Genomic DNA, 27317 nt, shown 5'->3' with positions numbered 1-27317 from the left:
ACATACAAACAAAGATGTTGTGTCCGCCGAAAACTAAAAAATAAATATTAAAATTCTCTCTCTGTCTCTCTCTCTTTAAAAAAAAAAAAAAAAAGAATGTATATCATCTTCTAAAAAGTGTCTGTTCAGCTCCTTAACCATTTATTGATTGGTTTGTTTGGGTTTTTTGGTGTTAAGTTTTTTGAGTTCTTTTTATATCCTGGAGATTAGTGCTCTGTCTGACATGCATGTGGCAAAAATTTGCTCACAAAATGTAGGCTCTCTCTTCACCTCATTGATTGTTTCTTTTGCTGAGAAGAAGCATTTTAGTATGAGTTCATCCCATTTATCGATTCTTCATTTTACTTCTTGTATTTTAGGAGTCTTATTAAGGAAGTCGGGGCCTAAACCTACATAATAAAGATTTGGGCCTACTTTTTCTACAAGTAGGCTCAGAGTCTCTGGTTTAATTCCTAGGTCCTTGATCCACTCTGAGTTGAGTTTTGTGCATGGTGAGAGACGGGGGTTTAATTCCATTTTGCTGCATGTGGATTTCCAGTTTTCCCAGCACCATTTGTTGAAGAGGCTATCTTTTCTCCAATGTATGTTTTTGGCACCTTTGTCTAATATGAGATAACTATATTTATGTGGGTTTGTCTCTGTGTCCTCTATTCTGTACCTTTTGTCTACATGCCAATACCATACTGTTTTTGTTACTATAGCTTTATGGTATGGTTTAAGGTCTGGTATTGTGATGCCTCAACAGTGGAGCAATTTTTAAAAAAAAAAAATGTAAAGCATATAACACTTTCTCTTTTTTAATAACATGTAATAATTTCATATTTATGAAGCACAGAGTGATAATTCCATATATGTATACAATGTGTAATGATCAACTCAGAGTAATTAGGAATTCTATCTCCTGAAACATTTTAATTCTTTATACAATAAACTATTGTAAAAGTATGCAATGATTTCTATTTAGTTCTTTAAATGTACTGATTTAGAGTATGTTGGGACAATAAACATTACTAATGTCCTACACATTTGTAACATAAACCAAAAGTACATTAGAAAATCATTTCTAGGGGCTAGAGTTGTAGCTCAGTGGTAGAGCACTTGCCTAGCATGTGTGAAGCACTGGGTTCAATTCTCAGCACCTCATATAAATAAATTAATTAAATAAAGGTCCATCAACAACTAAAAAACTATATTAAAAAAGAAAATTTCTAAACCTGAAATTTTATAATTCTCATCTACTGCTTTCTAGCCCCACTACAGTTGCAAACAGTGCCTTTAAAATAAATCAGGGGCTAAGGTTGTGGCTCAGTGGTACAGCGCTTGCCTAGCATGGGTGAGGCACTGGTTTAGATCCTCGGCACTACATAAAAATTAATAAATAAAAAAGACATTGTGTCCGTATACAGTTTAAAAATAATTTAAAAAATAAAATACAATAAAAAACAAATCAGGGAAACCAGGCACTCAGGAAGCTGTGGCAGGAGGATTACAAGCTCAAGGGCAGCCCAGGCAACTTAGGAAGACCCTGTCTCAAAAGAAAAGGTAACTCGCCGTGCGTGTGTGAGGCACTAGGTTCGATTCTCAGCACCACATAAAAATAAAATAAAGGTAAGGGGCTGGGGGTGTGGCTCAAGCGGTAGTGTGCTCACCTGTCATGCGCGGGTCGCTGGGTTCAATCCTCAGCACCACATAAAAATAAAATAAAGATGTTGTGTCCACCGAAAACTAAAATACATAAATATTTTTAAAAAGAGAGAAAAGAAAAGGTAAAAGGGCTGGGGGTGTAGCTCAGTGGTGAAATGCCCTTGGGTTCAATCCCCAGTGACAGAGGGCGAGGGGGAGGGAGGGAAGGAAGAAGAAAGGAAAGGAGGGAAAAATTAGAAAGGAAATACTCTTCCTTGCCTTACTATTCTCTGCCTGTCAACCATTAATTTACAAGGATGATAGATGTAAACTATACTCATAAAATTGTGCAGCACACAGTGGCATATCATAGTGCCTACACCTGCTTTGCTTAGAGGCTTGGAAAAACCTACACAGTTTACACTGTTTCTGGATTCATCTACAAAAAAACACTCCCTCTAAACCCACACCCTACAGTTCTAAATTATTTTTGTTTGCAATCTTTCTATAGATGCAAAGAAACTGAACTCATGTTTTACAACACTTTAAGAAAAAAAGTGGACACTGCTTAAAGAATACAAATGGTACTTCAAATATGAGTTTAGCTCTATGTTAAGGCAAGATTATATGCAATGACATAAAATACATGACATTATGGCTACTTGTACAAACATCTATGATTCAAAACTTGACAAATTTCTAGAAGATTTAAAATAAAACTCATAAAAACAACATATCACTACAAGTTGCTTGAAGTAAGGTAGAAAGGGAGCTGTCACTGAGAGTCACACTGGAATTCACAGGCTCTATAAATGTTATAAGTCTTATCAGAAACAATATTTATGTATGAACAATCAAAGTAAAGGTACATAACCAAAATAACCCTCATCTATCCAGACAGATAATAAAAATGAAAAGACAGAAAAACAAACTATTGATTTAAATATCAACCAACCACTTCAATAGAGCTAATGAGATGTGGAAGCCAAATGACAGATTTTCTGCAATGTATAGCATCCTTGTCACCTGATGAAATCGGGCATCAAAATAATTTCAGTGAAATTAGTTAAAAATATAAAAATGTTGCTGAAGATACTTTTATTTCAAAACTAACTGAGGTGGACTAATTGCTCAAGGTAAAATGAATTGACATTGCTAAGAGACACTGTTCAGTTTACTTACTACATAGACCAATAACCAACTTCCAGACTTATGTGGAAAAAAAAAAAAAGGTAAATGTACAGAATCATCTGTAAACCTGTTTTTTAAAACTGGGCTGATAGCAACTCCTAGTCCACATTGAACATCTATATTTTCTATATACATAGATACGAATGTTAACCGTTAGTGGAGTACCAGTAGACTGACTCTTTCTTATTAAAACAATCTCAGAATCATTCCTAAGGCAACAACCCCACAGGAAACAAACAACTCGGACAGAGCAAATGTCACCAGGTGCAACATGAAGGAATAGCCTATATATAGTACTGGCTTATTCAGTCTGAAATACCATTCCTTCATCCCATTAAAGTACTGACTTTCAAGCATTTGGCATCCAGCCAGAGACATTGTAACTTATGTCATCTTTTAAAATAATTAGACATAGAGTCCAATGTGCTCATGAAATAGGGCTGAACTGCAAGTCCTCTTTCTTCTAGAACAGCAGTTTTCTGAACATTGAGTTCCCTTTCCAGAAGTTAGAACAAGCTGTTACTTGACTAGCTGATGATGGCTGGTAGGAAGCCATCGCAGGCTCCTTCCCTGCTCCAGGGCTTCTGTCTATGGATTTTATTTGTGCAACAGACACTGTCTCAAGATGATGATGAAGTCACTAATTGGTGTTGTCCTTAAGATGCATAGATTCCAAACCACATTTACTACAGCATTATTTATAATAAAAAGAATAAAACATTTACCCTTTGAAATTATTAACTAAATTGTGAAAACTTCAAATACTTACCTAATCTTTAACTAGGCATTAAAAGTCACAAAGAATAAATCTTTATAGTAAATTTTTATGAGGCAATGCACATATATATATATACACATATTCTTTAACTGACAGAAGCAAGATATTAATTTATATGTAAAAGTATGATCTTAAGCATGTGGACCACATAACAAAGTCTAGAGAAAAGCAGCACTAGAATATTAGAGAATGATCATCTTGAACAGGAGGATTTTAAGTGATGTTTTTCCTTTATCTTTGAAAATTTATATAGTAATTATTATTGATTTATAAACCAAAATTATATATAATGCTTAAAATATTCCGGTGCTTCAATATTATTTGCCTCCACCTTCCACATTCAGAAAGAGTCAGGCAGAACCTGCAAGGAACAAAACAGTAGGTTCTGTGTTTGAAGGACAGGAAGAGTATTGCTATTCATTTCTCCATTCCTCTAGGAAGCAGAATTCACAGAGGTATAGGAGCTAGTTCACAGGGTCATTCAGACGTTCTAGGCAGACTTCTAGGAGTGTAACCCCTATACACAAGTTTCCGTATCTATAAGATACAGGTAATAATTCTGCCTATCTCAAAGGAGAATAGTGAAATTAAATGACTTAATATATACAAAGCATTTTAAATATGCCTGGCAAATCAGAAGCACTATAAAAGCTTTAGCTATCATGCTATCATCATTTTATAACTCTTATTATTGCTCTTACAACTATTACTACCGCTACTACTACCAGCCACGCTATTCTCATTAAAACAACTACTGCTATTGTAAGAACAACAAACAGGCAATAGAGCTCCCTCCCTCATGGGAGAATAACACTTGCCAACCTGACCTTGGAGAAGTAGAAGGGCAAAAAAGCATGAGGATTACACCAGAGAAGATTTTTAATTAGATGCCATGTGTCCCTGGCACTCTTTCACTACCATTCTGGCCCCGAAAGGCCCATCCCATTCCCTTCTGCTGCCACGCCTAGGCCAATCCTTGGCTTCGGTGAAAAACTACCTCTCCCTATCTCACTGACTCTAATTTTTTATAAAGATTGTTTTCATCTGTATATTCTTAACCCTAACCCATTATAAATTACTTATCCAGAACATACTTGAATATTTTTATAGAGAAATTAGGTGAAAGGGGATCTCAATACTTTAATAAATTTAGACTATTTAAATATCCAGTATTGTAAAATAAAAATACTTGGTTAAAAAAAATTAATCTTTAGTCTAAATAAAAATAGTTGCTTGTGAAAACACACACAATTAGGAGGAAAAAAGCAACCACTGAAAATCAGTAGCTAACCTGAACACAGGTGGCCATGCTCTGATAGGTGAGTCCCTGGCCATAGAGGCCTGGAAGACAGGTATATATATACCCGCCCCAAACTGAGTCAGTCAGACTGCATCCCAAGGAATCCAAGGAAAGGACACAAACACTACAGTCAAATGGTGTAAACAGTAGGGACACAAGGTCATAAATCAACAGTCAGCACATACAAGCCAAAGTCACAGGGAGAGAGAAATTAATAGCCTTTGAGTGGGAAGCCAATCCACAGACAGATGCAAAAATGAGAGACCATATGGTTCTGAAAAGCAGAGAAGTCAAAGACAGTTCCTGGCTTTCCATTTCTAGTCCCATGTGGTCTTAATGAACCTTCTTTGCCTCTCTTCAGATGCTTATGAGACTGCCTGCTATACTTTTAAAGTTAACTCTTCTTTACTTAAGCCATCTTGAAGGCAATTTCATTCCCAAGGAACAAATGTGCCCAAAAAGAAAGTTAACATGGTCATGTAACAAATTTACATGCTGTCGGCATGTTTTCTTTTCTTGTCCTTTGTTAGATTCAAAGACTGCTTATGGCACAGTATAAGCATTTCTGCCTTGCTTTGTATCAGTAGAAGAATTTGGCAAAAGAACTCAATTCTGCAAGAGAATTTCAAGCATCACGCATCATTACAGATTGTCTACAATACCTGCTTCTTGGAAGAAACATGGATTCCTTAATGAACACGGAACCAGAGAGAAGGATATACCAGCAGGTCCCAATATCATCAGGACTGAAAAGAAAAGGTAACATAATCAGACAATTGTCTACAACATCAACAAAATAATTTTTTTCAAAATGTGTAACACAAAGTGCAGCATCCATGTTACTTCTAGAATTATAAATAATATAAAACATGTACATAAAAATACTTTATTCAACTACTAAAATCATTTGTAAACCTTAATTTTATCCCTGAAATAAGTAAAAGATACTGGTATATTTATTCTATGTTAGAACAGAATTCCAAGTTTTATTTTAATTTTTTAAACAGGAAATACTTCCACTTGCTTCAGTTAACAAAAAATACAAATAGATATCGGTGTAACTCCCATTCCTTTCCCCAATACATCAAGTTTTAAGTTTCCACATTTCCCTACACATATTTAATTCCATTTTTGTTTTTGTGTTGGGGAAGGGCTATTATTGGGGATTGAACCCAGGGACACTCTACCACTGAACTCTTCCCCCAGCCCTTTTTAAATTTTTGAATTAGTCCATTATGATTTCACATAATAGTGGGATTCATTGTTATATATTCATATATGTGCACAATTTGAGAGTACAGTTTGGTCTAATTTTGTTACCTCTACCCGGTTCCCTCCCCTCCTCCTCCCTTTACCTCCCCCACCTGCTGCTGAGGGTCATGAGTGTGGCCTAGCAGTGAGCCAGAGCTGTCAAACAGGTGGTAAGAACAGGCCTGGGGGAGCAGACCACAGGCACCACACCACTGGAACTTTCTTCCAACTTTTCGATTTCTGCCAAACTGCTTGGGTTAAAGGATCCTCAGTTTCATTTTATTTTTTATTTGTTTTCGTTTTTATTATAAATAGCATCTTTTCTTCTTATGTTCATAAGACATTTCTATTTCTATGAAATCAGTTTATAACGTTTAACCTGTTTTTTAGTAATTATGAGATTTTTATATTATCTGGAATTACTATATAAAAATTACCCTTTGACTCTGTGATGCTTTTAGCCCTGTGTAGATTATTTTATTTTATTTTATAAAGTCAGGTTTGTCGAATTTTATTGGTTAGGATACGAGCCTAGTAACTATAAAAACTGAAATCTGAATACACAGTGGTTGAACCAAGGAGGAAGCTCATTTCTCACACACACCTAACAGTGTTAGCACTAAAAGTCCAAGATAGATATGGCTCCATGATGCCAGGAAGCCAGTTCTTCTGTTTTTTGGCTTGGTCATCCTCGACCCAGGACTCCCACCTCATATTCTAAAGTGGCAACTCCAAACCTTACCTCAGTATCTACATTCTAGCCAGTGCAAGAAGTAGAAAGGACCCCATTTCTTTTTAGATATATCTTGAAAGCTGCAGACTCTGCTTCTCTCTTTAGCCAGTGAATCACATGTGTGCTACAAGGGTGTCCTTGGCAATTTCTGACAAGTTCTTTTTTATTTTCCATTTGGTAAATGAATTCATTCCAAAAGCTTCTAAAGGACACTAAATCCTATTTGCAATTCTGAATAATTAAGTTATTAATAAGACCAATCACTATCACCTAATCATTGTTACTGTGCTATCTACTTCCAGAGTAAAATCTGCATTGGATCATCTTATTTCCCCAAGTTCATTCTTAACCAAATTCATAAATACTTAGTCCTCTAAGCAAGGCAAAAAGGGAAAATAAAAATTGTCAAACAGAATTTAATTCCAATGAGGAACAATAAAAGTAAAATGCTTTCTCCACTGAAAATGCTAAGTACTTCACAATAATTTATGTCCTTTTACACACAGTTTTTAATCAATGGTTTTTGTAACCAGCAATCATTTATTTACCTGGTTGGGGGAAAATGTACTTGTCTTTCTTAATAGAAGGTAGCAGCATTATTATTAAATTCTGATTTATGCCATGTAAAAATAGTATAATCTGTCTGGGAATGGTGGCACATGCCTGTAATCCCAACAACTCAGAAGCCTGAAACGATGGCAACTTCAAAGCCAGCCATGGCAATTTAGTGAGACTCTGTCACAAAATTAAAAAGGGCTGGGAATGTACCTCAGTGGTACTGGGTTTAATCCCCAATGCAAAAAAAAAAAAAAAAAAAACACTTCCAAACACAAAACTCATTTTAAAAATTTTAGATAATAAAACATTGAAAAATATTCTATAAATATACTGTAATCTATTCTTACAATGTTCTCTTTATCACCAAAAGTGAGGTGCAGGGAAATAAAATCTTTAAAAATAGGAAATTAAAGTAGATCACCACTTATTAAGTATGTGAGAGCTGCTGCAAGGATTAAACAAACAATGATCCTTTAATGAAAATAATAATTGTCCTATGACAACTCACAGTATTACCACATTAAAAAGAACAACAAAAGGCAACAAGGTCTAGGTTGACTGTGACGTGGAGAATATAACATCAACTGGCTTTTCAGTTATTCCAACATTTGTTGCCTGTCACGTGATGTGTGTTTTGTGATTAGTTTATAAACTCTGAGACAGAAACTAAATGTGAATTCTTTAGGGAATGGGTGGGAACTTATTTGAACTTATTTTGTTCATATCAAAGCAGTAGTGTCTCATTGCTTACCAGCTTTGTTGCCTGTGTGTCTGCAAGGGGGATCCTAATTTCTTACCCTTAAAGTATAGAAAAGCATGCTGCTGCTGCTGCTGCTACAGTACTGAGTACTATTCTTATAATTTTAATTTCATCTTCTAAAAAATTAAAAAAAAAACTCTAAAGGCAAATTGATATGAACAAAATAAGTGCAAAGTTTATAAATTGAGCTTTCCTGAGACTAATCACAAAACACAGGTCAAGTGACAGGCAACAAATGTTCAAAACGGATGCAATATTGTGATAGCTAATATTCTGGCATGCAGAATACCCACTCACTACCCTATAATTAGATTTGATTCTTTGGGTCAGGAAAGCTATGAAAAAGATTTGATAATCGAAAAGTAAGAAAAGGGCCCTCTCAATCCTTACCACTGATTATAAATTATTTATCTGATAGACAGTGCTATGGTTTGGATAAGTGTCCTCAGAGGCCCCTATGTTGAAACTTGGTCCCCAGGGTGGCAGTGCTATTGGGAAATGATGGAGCCTTTAAGAGGCTGGGCCCAGGGGAAGGAAGTTAGGTCTTGGGGGTATGCCCTTGAATAGGACTGTCAGACTCCAGTCTTTCCCTCTCCCTCTTTGCAACCTTGCCACTATGAAGTGCAAAGCTTCCTCCACCATGTGCTCACCACCAGAATGCACTGCCTCACCACAGGCCCAAAAGCAAAAGGACTAATCCAAAACTGTGAGCCAAAATAAACCCTTCTGCTTTTGAAGTTGTGCACCTCAGTATTTTCTTACAATAACGGAACTTTTTCAAAAGATGTCAAATTGAGATCTCCTTTGTGGACACTGGAAAGCTGACGAACAGAGATGGGCTGTTTCTCTTCCCAAGACTCCAAAGTCACTAGTAGGAGTTATATTTGCTTAGATAAGAAAATCATTCAATCAATAAATGTTTACTGAATTTACTGAGTATTTGCTTCATGCCATGTATAGTAATCACAATTTCTTTGTTATTGTGTTCTCTCTCTTAAGGATTCAGGTTTTATATTTGTAAGTTAATTAAAACTAAGAATACAAAAAATGTGGATCCTATTTTGAAGGTATTCTGGAAATAGCTGAAGTTAGAAAAATCTTCCTGCCCTCTGTTCCCATCCATTCCCTAAAGAATTCACATTTAGTTTCTGTCTGAAAAAGTCCTTGTTGTGCGATGCCACCATCCAAATGCTTTACTTAGTCCAGGAGAGTCTCCTGACTTGATCAGAAAGCATTGTGCTGATGGTGTTCACTTTTTCTCACTTGCAACAATGCCTGAAGCAGGCAGTATGTCACTGTGGGGTACAACCCACTTCCCTTTAAAGACTCTCTTCCCACAATGCAGCTGTTACCAGGGGGGTTTTACTGCATCTTTACTGTGCAAAATGGTGACCTTTTTTTTTTTTAAAGATGAAACTTAAGTTATAAGAATAGTACTCAGTACTGTAGCAGCAGCAGCAGTACGCTTTTCTATACTTTAAGGGTAAGAAATTAAGATCCCCCTTGCAGACGCACAGGCAACAAAGCTGGTTAGCAATGAGACACTACTGCAGTAGCAACAGTAGTGGTTGTAGTAATGACAATAATAATTATTATCACCCAGAACTATCACTGAGATTCTCTTCTATCCAGTGGTTCCAAATCACTTGAGATGCTAATTTAAAAGGCATGTTCCCTAACTTACCTATCTCACCTCTGTCTTCTGGTTATTAGATGGGCAATCCATTAAAGTGACTTTCAAACATAGGGGATTGCTATGCATGGGCCTTAACAACTTTGAAAACCCTCCAGAAAAAGTCTTACTATCAGGCCCCAACAGGAAATAAAGGAAGGAAAAAAAAAAAACTAAAACTATCAATATTCATGCAATTAGTTACATATGTCTTATTAATCAGTGCTATTTTCATTTTTCTGTAAGAGTTGTTTTACGTTTCAGAATGTTGAGCTAAGCAACGCCTTCAAGGGTTGTCAAGACGGCAAAAGCTAAATCCTAAAGAATCCTCACTGGGCATCCAAATAACCTAAATCTGACACCACTGGTAATGGGTAGAAAAGAAAAATCTTAAGATCAAAGAGACCAAAGTAGCAAAGCAGTACTCTGCAATTCTCTCCGCTCTATCAAAGGCACACTAAGAGAAGACCCATAATTTGTAAAAGAACTGCAATGGACAACTGACTTGATTCCAATACATCCCTTCCTATAACAGACAAAAAGAAAGCCAGGAAAGCCCAGGTGCATGACAAGGCCCTCTTATTAAAGGTTCCTGTTCTGTTTCTCATCCACAGGAAGGAAAATAATAAAGCCAAACAAAATATAAATAGACCATCACAAAAGGATCAATTCACCTTCCAGTATAATCACGTAGAAATCGTCTGAAGCAATCGAAACTATATTGTCTCTATGGTACATCATCCCATGTCTACATAGGAATGATAAGTTTATGCTTGGAATGATGGGCAAGAGGCAAACATGATATGATTCCACACTTTCCCACCCTATTTTCTGCTACACCTTAGGGTAATCTACTGCTCCTGGCTGGCCACTTTCCTGTCTGCCCTTTCCAAACTCTGCCAATCTGCCAAACTTGCCTTTCCCCACTCTCTGTACCTCAAGAACTGGCTCAGACCCTACTCATTTAAGAAAAACCTCTCACTCACTGTTTTCCAAATTCCAAAACACTTATCACATCTAATTTCATTCAGTTATGTATTTTCTCTAATGACTTCCTATTCTTGAGGTATCTTTTTCTACCTTTTAGGCAATAACTGTGTGTTGTACCTAGTTATCATTTGTTTGGGTAAATCAGATCATGACACCCTTGTGCTTATAAAGCACGATTCTCTGGTTGAGCACCTTTCAGGTAATGTGAATCTTTTCCTCCTAGCTTCCCAAAGCACTTTAAACATACTCACATGGAACAGTTGTCAGAGTGTTTTAATTATTTCTCTTTATTATTCCCATGAAATATACACTACACAATTCTTGATTGGCACTCAGATATTTTCCTAATAAAGAACTACTGAACTGAATAAACACCAACTTCAAGAACATATTTAGGTGTCTGAGAGTCAAACAGGGGAGTTTCAACTCACCATTAACTGGGAAGATGAAGCCAGGCTTCATGAACTTCCTTAGCAATATCCTAAATGCCCACAAGGTGGCGATGCCTCCACATAAAAGATATGTGTGATGTTCATGCAAGAAGCAAATACAGTGATCGAGTTCAAATTGACAAGGAGGTTGAAGAACTAAAAAGCTAATATATAAATCAGTCAAAAAGATTATGAGAGCCAGGCACAATGGCACACATCTGTAATCTCAGCGGCTCAGGAAGCTGAGGGAGGAGGATCAAAGCCAGCCTCAGCAAAAGTGAGGTGCTAAGCAACTCAGTGAGAACCTGTCTCTAAATAAAATACAAAATAGGGCTGGGGATGTAGCTCAGTGGTCAAGTACCCCTGAGTTCAATTCCTGGTAACAAAAAAAAGAAAAGAAAAAGAAAAAAAAGAAAGAAAGAAAGAAAAAGAAAAGATTACTAGAGGACAAGAAAGTAACTTGTTAGAAAGTTACTTTGCTGTTAATACAACAACCTAAACAGAGCCCAGCCAGACAGTTAGCCTGATGGCCGTGAAGGCAGGGGGACTGGCAAGAAAGTTATGACAGAACAAAGGTGGAGCCAGAGATGGCTATGGGTACCAGATACTGAGCCTATCATTGCCTTCAACTCAAAACTGGCCGCCACCAACACCTTCATCTAAGTCTCTGGGTTGGAGGGAGAAATGACAAATAAAAACTGAATGCTGGGTGCAGTGGTGCACGCCTATAATCCCAGTGGTCCCAGCGGCTGAAGCAGGTGGGTCGCAAGTTCAAAGCCAGCATTAGAAATTGAATGAGGCCCTGAGCAATTCAGTGAGACCCTGTCTCTAAATACAATATAAAAAGGGGCTGAGGATGTGACTCAGTGGTTAAGCACCCCTGGGTTCAATTGAAGGAAGGAAGGGAGGAAGGGAGGGAGGGGCAAGCTGAAATAAATGTACTGCAAAATCCAAGCAATTTGGGACCAGAAGTTAATAATTTTTCAAGATGATCCTGACAAAATGAGGACTGAGAAGGGTGCTGGGGCTGCAAGAGAGAATTCCTCCCACTTTAGCAAGAGGGGGACCCTCCCACCTAAGCAGGGTAAGTATAACATAGTCTTGGCACAACCAGAAGGGGCTGAAGAATGAGAAAGCACCTCTGAGTGCTTCATGTAGGTAATATGAACAAGGAATTAAAACACAGATGAGCAAAAAGACCACGATCACTTTGTGAAGAGGAAAGTGTCACATGAACACTGGTGAGAAGTCCAGAAACATTGGCTGAGAAGACCAAGGAGGAGCTGGTGGGCGACTCAGCACCACAGAGATAGGAACAAGTGAAACCACACACCATCTGAGGGGCTGCTTATAGAAAGCTCGAGCTCTTCTGTCCAGAATACTACTCCACTCTGGGCTACTTCAAAACGACAAAGACACTGGAATCTGGGTGAAAGGCAGGCAAAGTTATCACCTTAGGGCTACTGTCCCCAAGTTTTGAGTTACACACACACACACACACACACAAAATGAAGATTAAGAAAGGTTCCAGTAACTAAGTAGAGAAAAACAGCAGGGAAATCAAAGAACCAGTGACCAGTGAACAGAAAATGTTACACACATTTTTGCTACGGTCAGAAAGAACTGACCAAGAGTTAGAAGCTTTGGCATTTATTCACATTTTTTACCTTCAGAAAAGCAATATTTATTATAATACCATTCATAAAGTTTACATATATATAAATCATATAAAAATGCCCAAAACATGAAAACAACATTTTTGAAGTAGAGGACAATTTTGCTCTACATCTTAAAAGCACTAAATGTATGGAAATTTATTTCACACTTAAAATGAAAAAGAAGTGCTATTTTAACATGTAAGTTTTTCAGAAAATCCTTATTCTCCAATCAGTAGCAAGTCAATTACAGGGACTTGAAACCAACAAACAAGGTAAGTCAGTAATATGTAAGAACTCTGAAGATTGATTAAAATAGTAAGGATATTTCAGCTTTCTATTGAAAACACAGAGGACACATCTTGACAATGCACTTAATTTTAAATGGTGACAACTAATTTAACCAGCAGAATGAACAATATAAACTACTGAAGAACTTATGAGCTCATTCTTTTTTTTTTAAGAATTTTTTAATATTTATTTTTCAGTTTTCGGTGGACACAACATCTTTATTTTATTTTATGTGGTGCTGAGGATCGAACCCAGTTCCCCGTACATGCCAGGCAAGTGCGTTACCGCTTAAGCCACATCCCCAGCCCATGAGCTCATTCTTAAATTTCACAGAATTCATTTAAAAATGGAATGGAGTGTTACCCCAGGAGCTAAAGTTATTCAATCAGGTTTAAAAAAAAAAAGTCAATTCAAATTACATATTTATTACATTATAGCAAACCAATGATTCATCTATACTGAGGGTGAAGGGATTTATCCAAGAGCTCAAGGAACAACTTATGAAATTTTAAGGAGCAATCAAATCAGAAAAGTTGACTTTTTTTGAAACTACTAATGAGTGGTGAAATTATTTTACAAATTTGTCTTTGAAACTTAGGCATTAAAATGTCATCCTCACAAGAAATCCATTCTTTCCTCACCTGGGGTAATCCAGCTCTTAGAAATGTTAAAGGTAACTTTTAACATACCCAGAGAGTCAAATTCAAAGCCAATCCACCTAACTCCACTGAATATAGGTGTCTCTGCAAAACAGTTTGTAGCACCACTAGCCCACGTTTATCAGAAAGCATATAAAGTAAGACACATGTATCTACTATAAATTAATTTAATAGAGGTTTTTATTCACTAGGTAGTTTTACAGAAAACTGATAAAGAATCTAAAACCTAATGACATGTAACCAGCCATTTTATTAGGAAGGCAGACCACAGCAAAGGTCTTTGTCTAAAATCACAGGAGCACCTTCCTTTGAAATAGAAAATTCAAAAATTTAACAGCAAAGAACAGATTAAATGCAAATGTCTGTGACAGGCATGGCAAATGTAAACTTGGGATACAAACATAGTCCCCTACCCTCTCAGAATTTACAAACTGATCACATTTTTTAATGATTTTATTTAAACTATCCTTTGGTTCACCACACAAAAAAAAAAAAAACATTTTCATATAAAAACTAATAGTAAATATAATATCATCAATTGTCAGGAAGCCTTGAGGTATCACCATACATATATAAAACAATTCTCAAAGTATGTATATGTGGGTATGCTTGAATTTTCACACTGACATAGAGTAATCATGTATATTGTAACATGCCAGGTTTGATGATTAAATCCCCTATCCTACGATTCTCTGCAAAGGCCAATTCTTTAAAGATTATCTTTTCAAATAAATTAAAATCTTGGTTTCACCATTTTCTTCATACACACATACAAACACACTAAAATGATGAAAACATGGACAGCAAAGATATGTCAAAACAGCATTTAATCCTTACGGATAAGAAAGGAAAGGACACAAAGTCAAACAACGTGGTAGATTAAGGACTTTTGTAACAATTCAAAAACAAGACTATAACATAAATTAAAACCTTGGCCATGTCCCAAAGAACAAGAATAGAATAGCACAATTGGTGGGGACGGTCAAGGGAGTCAAAGGACACTTGCCAATGGTGGGAGACACTGTGGCCCACTTACAGTCTGCAGGGAAAGGGACAAGAGGAAGAGGATGGAAACACAGTGAGAAGAGGCACAGCTACTTTACACATCTCTTCTCCTCCGCGCATGAGTGAGACAAGAGGCAAACGCAGATAAACTGGGGCATCTGAGGAAGGGCATGAAGGGGACAGTAACATGTTAGCAGCCTTGAGGGAAGCTGGGGAGCTGCCTTAGAATCAGAAAACCAAGTCGACACATGAAAAGACTGCTAAAAGCAATGATAACTCAGCTGAGGCCCCAACTTCAAAACTGCACCGTTACAGATCTAAGTGAAAATGCTTTAAAACAATGAAGAGGCCTCAATGCAGCTCTTTTATGGAAGAACAATTTTCTCTCCTGGAATAAAGAGGAATAAACCCCTTAACAAAGTGCTAAAAAGAAAAGTCTTTTGGAAATCAAAACATTCAGTCAGATACATATGTGGAAAACAGACACTGAGGCAGAGTTACACTTATTCATAGTATGAAACAGTGCAGATGGTTGGCCATTAAGGAAAGACTAAAGGAAAAGAGTCACTTTTCTGAATTCAGTCTCGGGCTGTACTATGAGATAGTGCCAGGTTCTATGAATATTCAACTTGTCTGCTTATTTGATAGTAGGTTGTAATTTTTGCTATTTTTTTTTATCCAGAGTTTTTAAATATATGTGTACCTAATTTCAGATTAAATTCTTAAAGACAATTCTAAATTAAGGTCCCTCAGGTTAAGAATTTATGTTATCCACTTTAGTCTTCCCAAGACAGTAAAATATCTAACCTATATTAGATAATAAATGAAATGAAGGCAAAAAATACCTGACAGTCTTCCATTGTATGAAGTTCAACTAATTCCAATCTAACTTTCTAAGGCAAACAAATACAATCCAATTCTAAAAGAGCAATTCTAAATCTTGAAAAATGCAATTTTATCAAAGCTATAACTCCCCCCAAATCTTGATACAGTTTATAGTGGCATTTTTATCATCGTGCTAACATGGTGTTAATACAATAACACCCACAGAAGTTAGTGCCTCGCTGTTGCAATTCTCTTAACTAAAGTTTAAAGCAGCTAAAAAACTGGAGGATCAAACCGTAAACTATCACAATGATGATGACGACCATGATGTCAGTAGCTGACATTTTTAGGCACTACGTATGCACTGCTCTAAGTAGCTTGTACACATTATTGTACCTTATCCTCAACCCAACCCTGCAGCATAGGAGCTATTATTATTGTTTCCATTTTATAGATGAGAAAAATAAGGTACAGAGGAGGATCAAAAGAGTATTATATTTACCTGGCAAAATCATTAAAACCATAGACTTAGAAGTCACAAGCACTGAAACATAATAAGGAAAATGACTACTCATTTCTTGGTCATAAAACCAAAGACTAAAAGTCTTTGATATTCTGGCTACATGGTGTGCTTCAAACTAAGCTCAAGGGAGAACAAGTAGAAACAAGTCATTTCCTCATGAGGTAATAACAATAGGTCCCCAAAGCAGGATACTATTGTTAAGTTATCACAGATTCATATACACCACAAACACGGGTATTCTTTAATTTTTAAAACTACACTGACACAAACTGGTAAGAGCAGAAGTAAGTCTGTTCAAGAATCATAGAAGTACATAATTCAATTACCCTTCATCACAAGATGGGCCAAATACTAGGAATCAGATTACATGAATCTATGACTGGTCTCTGAGAATTTCTGGTCTTACAAAACCAGGATTTATTGAATATCCAGACTTTTTACTGCTCACTAACATGGTCACCTAATTTTTTTTATTAAACTATTTACTTATTCTAATTTGTTATATATGACGGCAGAATGCAATTCATTTCATATTACACATGATCACTTAATTCTAACCAAATAAATCTGAACAACCTCTACAATCAAGTCTAGCTACAAAGTCAAACGCATTCTATATAAGAGTATCTATCAACATAGTTCATGTGCACTGTCAAAATTGACTTAAGAAAAACAGATTATGTCTAAAGACAGTATAAGCCAGCTTCATTAAAATTAATAATAAATAGAAACTGTTAAGGAATCATGTCAATTGTAGACAGAGCTGTTGGTGGGTTCTGGATTCCACCATCCTAGGGAGGATGAGAGTAGGAAGAGATTGTGCATTTATCCCAGCATTTATATAATTTATAATTTTTATGGTGCCAGGGCATGAAAAAGGACAGAAAATGCTAGTGACTGGGATAAGAGCTGAGGCCACAGAATCACAATATCTAGGGGCTCAAACCCAGGTCCCACTTGAGGTAGTTAGAGCTGAGGCAAGTTCCTTATCTTCTCAAAGCCTCAGTTCCTCCATGTGTAAAATCCAGGTGATGGTAACAGCTACCTCATAAGATATCCATAAAGAGTAAGTACTTAGTGCACACAAAGCACTTTAAGAACATGTGAAACAAAGGAAACAGTTGCCACCAGCTCGTCATCATCGACACTGCCAAAACCAAGTTTCAGAGGGCAAGGACAAAAATGATAATGTTAACAATCATTGCCACTGTACTACTTCAATGATGTCAATAACTTTCATCAGAGACTTCCACACTTGATGTTTGCACACCCCCGTTCCAGTGGTATCCATTACTGCTCCCAAAACCAACAAGGGTTTTAAGTTATCTACATCCTAATATCTTCAAGAGTAAGAATGTTAAAGGCATTTGCCTCTTGCCAGTTTTCCCATTACCAATAACCTCTTGGTTATTTCTTACTCTTTTTTATTTGGTGTTATGTTGTTGTAAGTGCTCAATGGCAACTGCCTGCTGACCAGCTCCTAGATGTCACAGTCTCATAACTTACAATTTAAAAATTGTCCCAGTTCCTACATCTAAAACCCACACTCAACTCCCCAACCACTCAGTTTTTATCTCAGGTCAAGCATATACCACCTTGATTCCTCCTCACTGATCCCCCTGTCTATCCATAATCTATTTCATGTAGTCATAGGTAATACCTGGGAGGGTACGGATATGGTTGGGAGGCATTTGGTCACATTACTTTGTTGTTTGAAAACCAACCACCAAACTTAAAGAGATTTAAGGCCAGGAACAGTGGTGCATTGCTGCACTGCCGTAATCCCAGCATCTTAGAAAGCTAAGGAAGGAGGATTACAAATTCAAGGCTAGACTCAACAACTTAGTAAAAACCCTCAGTAATTTAGCAAGAACCTGTCTCAAAAAATAAAAAGGACTGACAATGGAGACCAAAGGTAAAGCACTTCTGGGTTCAACCCCCTGTATCAAAAAAAAAAAAAAAAAAAATGAGAGAGACTTAAAGATAACCAACAAGCACAATCCCATTTGGATCTTTCTCCTTTTTTAATGTCTTTTTAGTTATAGATGGACACAGTACATTTATTTTATGTGGTGCTGAGGATTGAACCCAGTGCTTCACACATGCTAGTCGAGAGTCCTACCACTGAGCCACAACCCCAGCTCCCATTTGGACTTAATTCAAATAAATAAAGTACAAATAAATTATTAAACAAATTTGAAAATATTCAAGATACTTAAAAGTTATTCTTAAAGATTTGATGATAATATTGTACTTAGTTTTCTTACAAATAATTGAGTTATTTTGATAAATTGATATCTAAAATTTGCTTCCAAAATTGAAGAAAGATGAAACATAATTGGCCATGAGTAGAAATGTTGGATGATAAGTACTTGAGGGACCATTGTCTCTAATATTGTAAGCTTTTATAATTTTCCTTTTAAAAAAAATGTTATTTAAGAGGGGAAAACACTCATTTGTAAAGTTACTTAAAGAATCAATAAGAATTGAGACCATTTTTTAATCAACACATTCACAGGGAAATACAACTGTGGTCTGCCTCTTCTCTTGACTGATCACCCTGGCTACACAGGCCAGTGGCACTAAACTTACTACAGCTTTCAAAATATCAATCAAGGCTCCTTCCACCTGTGTGCCTGTCTATACTGTTGCTTATGACAGAAGTGTCTCTGAATTGCAGGGCTCACCTCCAAGGCCTAATACAAGGCCATGACTTATCTAAGGCTGCTCACTTCCCCTACCCTCCTTGCATTTCTCCAACCCTTAGCACATACCTATATTTTCACAGATATTTCAGTTTGTAGTTTTTGTTGTTTTCCTGTTGTTCTTTTTCTACCCCTCAACAGATTATGAACTCTTCAAGGACAAAAGCTATGTTTTATTTATCGCCATAGATCATCCCTATAGTATGGTTGGAAAGGAGTAATTATTGTAAGTGCTTTGAAAATCAGGAAGAAAAATCAACAGAATAACAGTCAATTATCACAAACATTATCAGCCCAACAGTATGTCTAGTAAACACAGTTCATCTATCCTTAATATGCCAATATTTATTCAGTATGTTTGCCACATTCTATAAAAATTGATTGTCATTTTGTAAGAAATACATTACACATCATGAAAGGGGTGTCAGTACTACTTAAAAGAGAAACTATACCCAAAGAGGTGTAGGCAGCTTATTTTCTGTTTCTGAAAGCAGTACAAACTAAAACATGCCATTTGTGCTATCTTTGCATCTCACCTGGTAGGGGGGGGGGGGGATAATCTGCTTTGTTGGAAAGACTGTGCACTATTTCATATATCATGATAAAAATGTCAAAATATGCAATAATGTATCTGATACATACATGAGAGAGATACAAATGTGAACTGATCATGAAACAAACTGCAAATTTCCATTTTACAACAGGAAACAGTTGAAATGTCTCACATTTCTAAACTATAGGTTAGTACAAAAATAAGGTAATGTTGATTTAGCCAGGTGTTACTAATACTCTCTGTAAGGAAATTTAGTCACTGCATGATACATTGTATAAAGAGAAAAGAAACACCTACTAGTATAAAACTTCATTTGCTTCGTGTCTTTCATATCTCACAGTTTCACACATTAACCTGTAAGAGAGAAGAAAACATGAATTCAATATCTGTCATTAAAAACCATGTAGTGTTGAAAATTAAGATTATTTTATATGGCCTGCCACAATCATTTATGAGCCTCAAAATGAGTATTACTAGTACCTGGGTTAACACAAGCAAATAAAATAAAATTTGTAAACATATAGTAGAAAACAAAACATCTAATAAAATATCAACTTCACCATATGAAAAATGAATGTTCCCTAAGATAAACAGAGTATGGAGGGAACCCAAAAGTTAAAAAGAAAAAAGAAAAATCTATTAAATTAAAAAGTGATGATGTCATTCACAACTCATCCAAACAAAAGTAGGCTTTTTTAACCAAGTATTTTTATGACCAATGACTAAATGGAGGCTTTAGAACTTTAAGGATTTGTTATTTCAGCTGATTCATCCCTAAGGGGGAAAATATGAATAATGTTTAAATACTCAAAGTTACATTATGAACAATATCCTCAAGAAGTATTCTATTATCTTAATCCCAATTAAATTTTCGAAACAAGTACACACACAAAGAGAAATGCAAATCAGAGAATGACTGTTCCTTGATATTAGCCTAATATACTTGAGATTAGTTTAAAATAAACCAGAGACTTTCTCACTTGATAAAGTCACTTTTGTTCTGTCCACTTTATAAGAAAGGACCTCTGATTCAAATTGTGGAAATCCATTATTCTTGCTATAGCCAGGAACCATACTTCTATCAGTATAGCTCAAATAAATTGCACTCTGTGCAACCTTGGATCCGTCTAAGGTGCCTCCTTCTTTGATCCCACAGCAAAGATTTCTCACATCTTTAATTAAATTAAATCAGATTACATCAGATCATCTCACCTTTTAATCTTTAGAAAAAAGATCTGAACTCCCTGTCTTTATACACTGGGACCTGTACTGCTCCAGGACAATACTTCAGAGGTTCTCATCCTCAGTTCCTTGCTCAAAACATTTCAGCTGAACCTCACTTAATTTCAGGAGGCAAAAGCAAAACCTGTATGCACATAATTGACATACAGGTTTTGATTTCTTCAGAAGGTGAAACCACAATTTTTGATAGGAAAGGATGATAGTGACAAGTGATAGGTGTAAAAACATCTGGCCTTAAACTAAGTGTCGAGCTTGGCCTTATGTCCTATCCTTGCCCAGCCTCTTCACATCCACACTGGATCTCATTCCTCTCATCAGTTTGTTTCCTTCTCCTGCATTATCAACTATTTCTTTCCCTCTCTCCCCCTCCCCCTCTCCCTCCCCTTTCTCCCTACCAATCACTTTCAATAACATACAAACACAACTTAGCATCACCTGTTGTACAGGTTCATGTTCTTCTCTTGACTCCACTCCCCCTCCAGATATTATCTACATTTTGTTTTTCCCATTAAAGAAAAAAAATCACCTTTTTGAGATGTCTATGTATACTGTCTCCATTTTTTTACTCTCTCCCCACTATACCTCATCATTTGGTCCCTAAAATTCGGAAGCAGGAGGCTCTAAAGTAATCAGCTCACTTCCTATTACCTAAAAATCCTACCTGTCCTTACATTAATTCTACTTCTCAGCAGCAGTAGATGACTTCTTACAGCATCATCTCCTTTAAGCTTCCTGTCCTGGGTCTCCTAGTTTTCCATTTAACTTACTAGTCTTATCTTTTGTCTCCTTGGGATTCTCCCTACGCCTTTCCTCTACCTGAGAAATGTCTAAATGTCACCATGTCCAGGCCCTATTTTACTCTATACACAAGTAATCTCCACTCAAATTAAATTTGATATTTAATCTATTTTGATGATGTCGAAAGCAATGCCTTATACCCAAATTCCCAATCCATTCATCTAAAAGCCTACTGATGTAGCCACTTGAATACTGACTCTTTAATAGTTATCTCATGTTCAAGTGTCTGAAACAGAACTTGAATTTCTCCCAAAAATCTGCTTTCCCAAAACTAGTACCCAAATATTTAGGCCACAACCTTGAAGTCATCATCCTTGTCTCCTATGTTTTTCTCACGTCATGTCTCTATCAACACCTGTTTCCAAAATCCATCCCCCAGAACTGACCACACTCACTGTCAACTCTGGTAAAACCTAGAATGCGCCAACATTATCCCATCATTATCTCTTACCAAGACTACCAGTGAAGACTTCTGTTTCTGCTTTTCCATGCCTGTTTCCCATCCTCCACATAACTTCCACAGAGATCTTTCCAAACATTAAATCAGGTTTCTCACATCTTTAATTAAATTAAATCAGATTACATCAGATCATCTCACCTTTTAATCTTTAGAAAAAAGATTTGAACTCCCTGTCCTTGAGTGCAAGTCCTACTTTATTTACTATGGTGACTATAGTATACTTAATTACTGTGCCTTGCATAATGCTGCACAAACATACCTTCCCCTGCACAAGGGTTGTTGCCACGAAAGAGCATCCAGGGCACCTCTACACTGCAGAAATCTCTCCACAATACCCTGACTTCATTTCTTTTGATCCCAAAGTTAGAGCAGCCCAGCATCCATTCTTACCATCACCAACACACATACAAATAAACATACAAATAAAACAATACTGATCCATTTATGCTAGTCTTGACTGCCCCACTAGCAAAATAAGTCCCATTTTGGCATGGGTTTGATCAAGCACAGAGTAGGCATGCAATCAGTAACTGTTTTCAGAATAAACTCAACCAATACTATCAGAAAGTCACAATAAAATGTCTTGTGACAATGTCCTAAATAAATGAAATAGTGCCTAAATGCTTTTGTTAGTAAATATTTTAGCAAAAGCATACTGATCTTTTCTGAATTCCTAAAAAGTATACAGAAAACAACTATAATTTGGTCATTTCTTAATGATTTAATGGTGATTGCAAAATAATAATTACACTAACCCATAATGCTGAAGAAAAATATTTATTTGTTTATTTATTTATTTATTTATTTTAGCAGGCTTTTTTTTCCCCAACAATAAATAGGATTGAGACGTAGCTCAGTATGCTTTCCTAGCACCCATGAGGTCCTGAGTTCCATGCCCGGCACCACAAAAAAGAAAAAACACTAAAATGGCCTCAAGAATTATTCTGCTTTTTACAAGTGTTTTATCTCTGCTCCTATGGATAGCATTCTTCCTCTTTGGCAAATATGCTCTTCCTAGTCTATATGGAGTAAGGGGTAAATATTTAAAAAAACAGTTAAAACTGTATTAAGTAAGCTGGGCATGGTGATACACAGCTAGGAGACTGAGGAAGGAGGATTGCAGGTTCAAAGCCTGCCTCAGCAACATAGCCACGCTATAAGCAATCTAGTGAGACCCTGTCTCAAAATAAAAATTAAAAAGCTTGGAGATTTGGCACAGTTGTTAAGTGCCCCTGGGCTCAATCCTTGGTTAAATAAATAAACAAACAAATAAACAGACATACATAGATAGATAGATAGATAGATAGATAGATAGATAGATAATAAAAGAAAAATGTGAACTGTGTTAAAAAAACACACAGTTCTTGAAGACCTTTATGTTGCACAGAGTATGTAATCTTACAGCAAGACAGCAGCACCTTTTTGAACTGCTCAGAATTGGTTTTTCTGCTGACACATGTATGGGTCATAACAATGCATAAAGCCAAAGCTTTCAAATAAATGGAAGCCTCTTCCCTCCTCGTAGAATATTAATGGTGCCTAACACTGAATAAAGGACTGAAAGTTTTGATTAAGAGCATTTTATTTTCTAAAATTGGAAAACTGTGTTATATGGAAGTCTGGACTATTGTTCTCTATTAATCCCAGATAAAACTTAATTTTGAAAATCAATAAATTTTTAAAAAATAATTTATCTAAAAGAGATGTATATATTTCTCCAGAAATGTTGGTATTATGAAACAATTTATCAGGGCTCGGGTTGTAACTCAATGGTAGAGCACTAGCCTAGCAAGGGTGAGGGTTCAATCCTCAGATCCTCATAAAAACAAATAAATAAAATAAAGGTTAAAACTTTAAAAAAAATAAAAATAAGGGCCAGGGCTGTAGCTCAGTGGCAGAGTACTTGCCTAGTACATGTGAGGTACTGGGTTCGATCCTCAGCACCACGTAAAAATAAATAGAGTAAAGGCATACTTTCCATCTATAACTACAAAAATAAATAAATAAATAAAAATAAAAACAAAAAACAGTTATCCAAGTCATTAGATTTATCTGTACCTCTACTTCAGTTGGCAACTCATCTTCTTCTAAAAAGCATGACTTTTCAATAGAAGCAGAGCAAGATAAATATCTTAAAGGTGCCTCCCTGTAAATTCATGCCAACAATTCCATAAAAAAAGTTCCAAAACACTTTCTAAGGTATAAATGAATGAGGGTATACCCTTGAATTAATCTCTTATTTCTAACTAAAAATTACCTTTGAAATGGCAGAAAGTTGATAATTTCAAAGCTGGCTGATAGGTATATGGAACTGCATTGTATTGTTATTTCTATTTTATAAACATGAAAATTTCTAAAAGCATTAAAAATCCTTTACCTATTGCATACAATTGCCATTATCTAAATAATTTTATACCACACAATATAAAAATATAATCAACATATCTAAATATTAACCATGTGTGCTTGTATGTGAACAATGGAATGTATTCCATATTAACTCACTGCATTTGCATTTGAAGATTAACTGCATTCATTTAAATCAACAACTAGCACTACAAATTTTTAATTAAGAAAGTTGTCATCACAAAATAACAAATGAAAGTTACGTACTTTAAAAATACTCTTCCTTTAATTTGAAACATCTTCTAAAATCCCACTGGTTTTGCCCTTTCTAATAAAACTTTCACTGAGTTTTTAAACATTTAATCTTCAATCTACTTTAAGTGATTTTCATTAAAAACTTAATTTTAGAAGCATTCATTTCTCTTGATATTTTTCCAATTAACAACCAAATATGAAATGGACATGCTCACAAACTAATTAGTGTTTATAAAGAGTAAAGGGGAAATATATAGAAAAAGTATTCCTTTCATGATTAAAAATTGCTGGCATCACAACTAGCCAAAGCTGGAAGAGATAAGACCTTATGCCTAGTTGGCATTTATATGTAATCCATCTTCCCAAAGTTCTTTATTTTCTATTACAGCCAAGGCAGAATCACTTCTATTCTTTATCATACAGCTTAGTTAATCATAAATAAAACTGCCGTATCCCTGTATAATACAAGTAATAAGATTTTTATATGAAAAGGCCACATAGTTCCAAGTATGATATAAACTGTGTTACAGAAAGAGGCAAACTACTTAATGCAAGAAGCCTTCGAGCATAAACAAAGACCTAGAACACACCAAAATAATGAATTCTTTAAATAATTAAAAACCTTCTGATCTCTAATGAATCTGAGTGCTAAGTAACATATTTTTATTTGCCAAGAATGGCAAATATTGTCCCTTTAGCATGTTCACCAAGTCATATTTATCACTATTAAGGATGGAAGACAAAAATTGGGGTGGGGCTGGAAGAATATTATTATGACAGAATGTCAAAATATTTTATGAACACAACTTAATTCAAGTTCGTAAAACTTATAAAGTCAAATACAGCAGCTAGATGAAGCAGAATTTTCATAAGTTTTCTTTAAACCTACTTCTTAATGATAATAAATGAACATAAAATTCTATTATTATATTATTATTAAATTAATATTAAATGACATACCTAAGTTGATGTTCTCTCAAGTTTGATAAGGCTTCCATACCATGTAAATAGGAATATACTATTTCCAGGTCCTGTTTCAAAGAAAAAGAATAGAAATTATTAGACATTTCAAAGAAAAATTTTTCTAAAATAAGTTAAAATTGAACTATGAGTAGTTTTTTTAAATATATATTTTCTTGAATATTAGAAGTAAATATTAAAAGAAAAGCTGACATACAAATGTCATCTGTTACAACTGCCTTTGGGATATACACAAAACCTATTCAAATATAAAATAAATTAAACTTACTGAAATAAATTGCTCATAAGTTATTCTTTATCACCTATGTTATGACACTAATATCAGAAAAGCAAATACACTGCAAGTTCAAGGTCAATCAGGACCCTGTCTCAAAATAAATTTGAACTGTACAACTCTGGTGAGTTCTATAATTCACTTGTTATTGTCTGGGGATGTATTTCAGTGAGGTCCTGGGTTCAATCCCCAGTATCACACACAAAAAAAATTAAAATAAATTAAATTTTAGAATAAAACAAAAATAAAAAAGGTATTATGCTTTGTTATTCTAGAGCACATGGTATTAATACAAAAAAGAATTCAGCAGGGATGCTCATAACAGGTACAAATGCAAAGTCGTGTTACATTCATATATGAAAAACCAACAAAGAATCAGTATTTAAGACTCAAGTGAATGTATAGGATTACACAGTTTGTGATAAAAAGAATTTGAAGGATATTTATTCCTCCCCTAAAACTCAGTCACAATCTAAAACAAGGTACTTAAGATAAAATAATCCTCCACTTTTTAAAGTAACAGCTTCATTGAATGAAAATTTACACACCACAAAATTTACCCTTTTACAAAGTGAACAAGTCACTGGTTTGTTGAGTACAATCATTTTATCACTCACTTGAGAACATTTTCACCACCAAAGAATATAAGTCCATACCCATTAACAGTCATTTCCCATTCCCCCAAGCTCCTGGCCATCATCGATCTACTTTGTTTTTATGGATTTGTCAACTCTGGCTATTTCATGTAAATGGAACCTTACAACAGAATACAAGAACTTTGGGGACTAGCTTCTTTCACTCGGCATGTTTCAAGGTTTGTCCATGTTGTAGTATGTATCAGTACTTCCCTTTATACTGCCAAATAACATTCCATTGTAGATATATGTATTACCTTTTGTTTGCCCATTTATCAATTAATGAACACTTGGATTTTCCCCCACTTTTTGACTATTACAAATAATACTGCTATGAAGTCTCATGTGTAAGGTTTTTCAACACTATTTTCAATTGAAATGGAATTGCTGGCTCACATGACAACCCAAGTTTTTTTAGGATCTAATAAACTACTTTCCTAAATCACATGCACTATTTTATAATCCCATCACCAATGTATGAGGATTTTGATTTCTCTACATCCTTGCTAACACTTATTATTGTCTAGATTTTTTTGTTTTGTTTTTTGTTATTTTTAGCCATCCTACATGAAGTGGTATCTCACTGTTGTTTAAATTTACAGAGCATTTGTGCATATGGTCATTTATCTACCTTCTTCAGATGTCCATCCTAATTCTTTGTTCATGTTTTAATTATTTCTTTGTCATCAAATTTGAAGAGTTCTTTATATTCTGGATACAAGATCCTTATCAAATATATAACTTACACAAGTATTTTTTTCCTATTTCATGAACTATATTTTCAGTTACTTAATGGTATCCCGCAGAAAGACAAAGTTTTTCA

General features: G+C 35.5%; 1 protein-coding gene across 7 annotated transcripts in view; it reads right to left on the bottom strand.

Moving 5' to 3' along the window:
* The window catches only part of Rapgef2 (Rap guanine nucleotide exchange factor 2), a 263457-nt gene that overhangs the window by 147957 nt on the left and 88183 nt on the right, over positions 1-27317 (bottom strand). For all 7 annotated transcript variants that reach the window (XM_015484531.2, XM_015484532.2, XM_015484528.1 and 4 more), the window contains exons 2-4: positions 25565-25635; positions 19801-19857; positions 5555-5638 (exon numbers count right to left, since the gene is read on the bottom strand). In XM_015484531.2, coding sequence (XP_015340017.1) covers positions 5555-5638; positions 19801-19857; positions 25565-25635 — 212 coding nt within the window. The remainder of the gene's footprint in view (positions 1-5554; positions 5639-19800; positions 19858-25564; positions 25636-27317) is intronic.

This window comes from Marmota marmota, unplaced genomic scaffold (genome assembly GCF_001458135.2).
Source record: "Marmota marmota marmota unplaced genomic scaffold, marMar, whole genome shotgun sequence".
Classification (NCBI taxonomy): Eukaryota; Metazoa; Chordata; class Mammalia; order Rodentia; family Sciuridae; genus Marmota; species Marmota marmota.
Note: the sequence above shows the minus strand (reverse complement) of the source record. Positions and strands in the feature narration are given on the sequence as shown.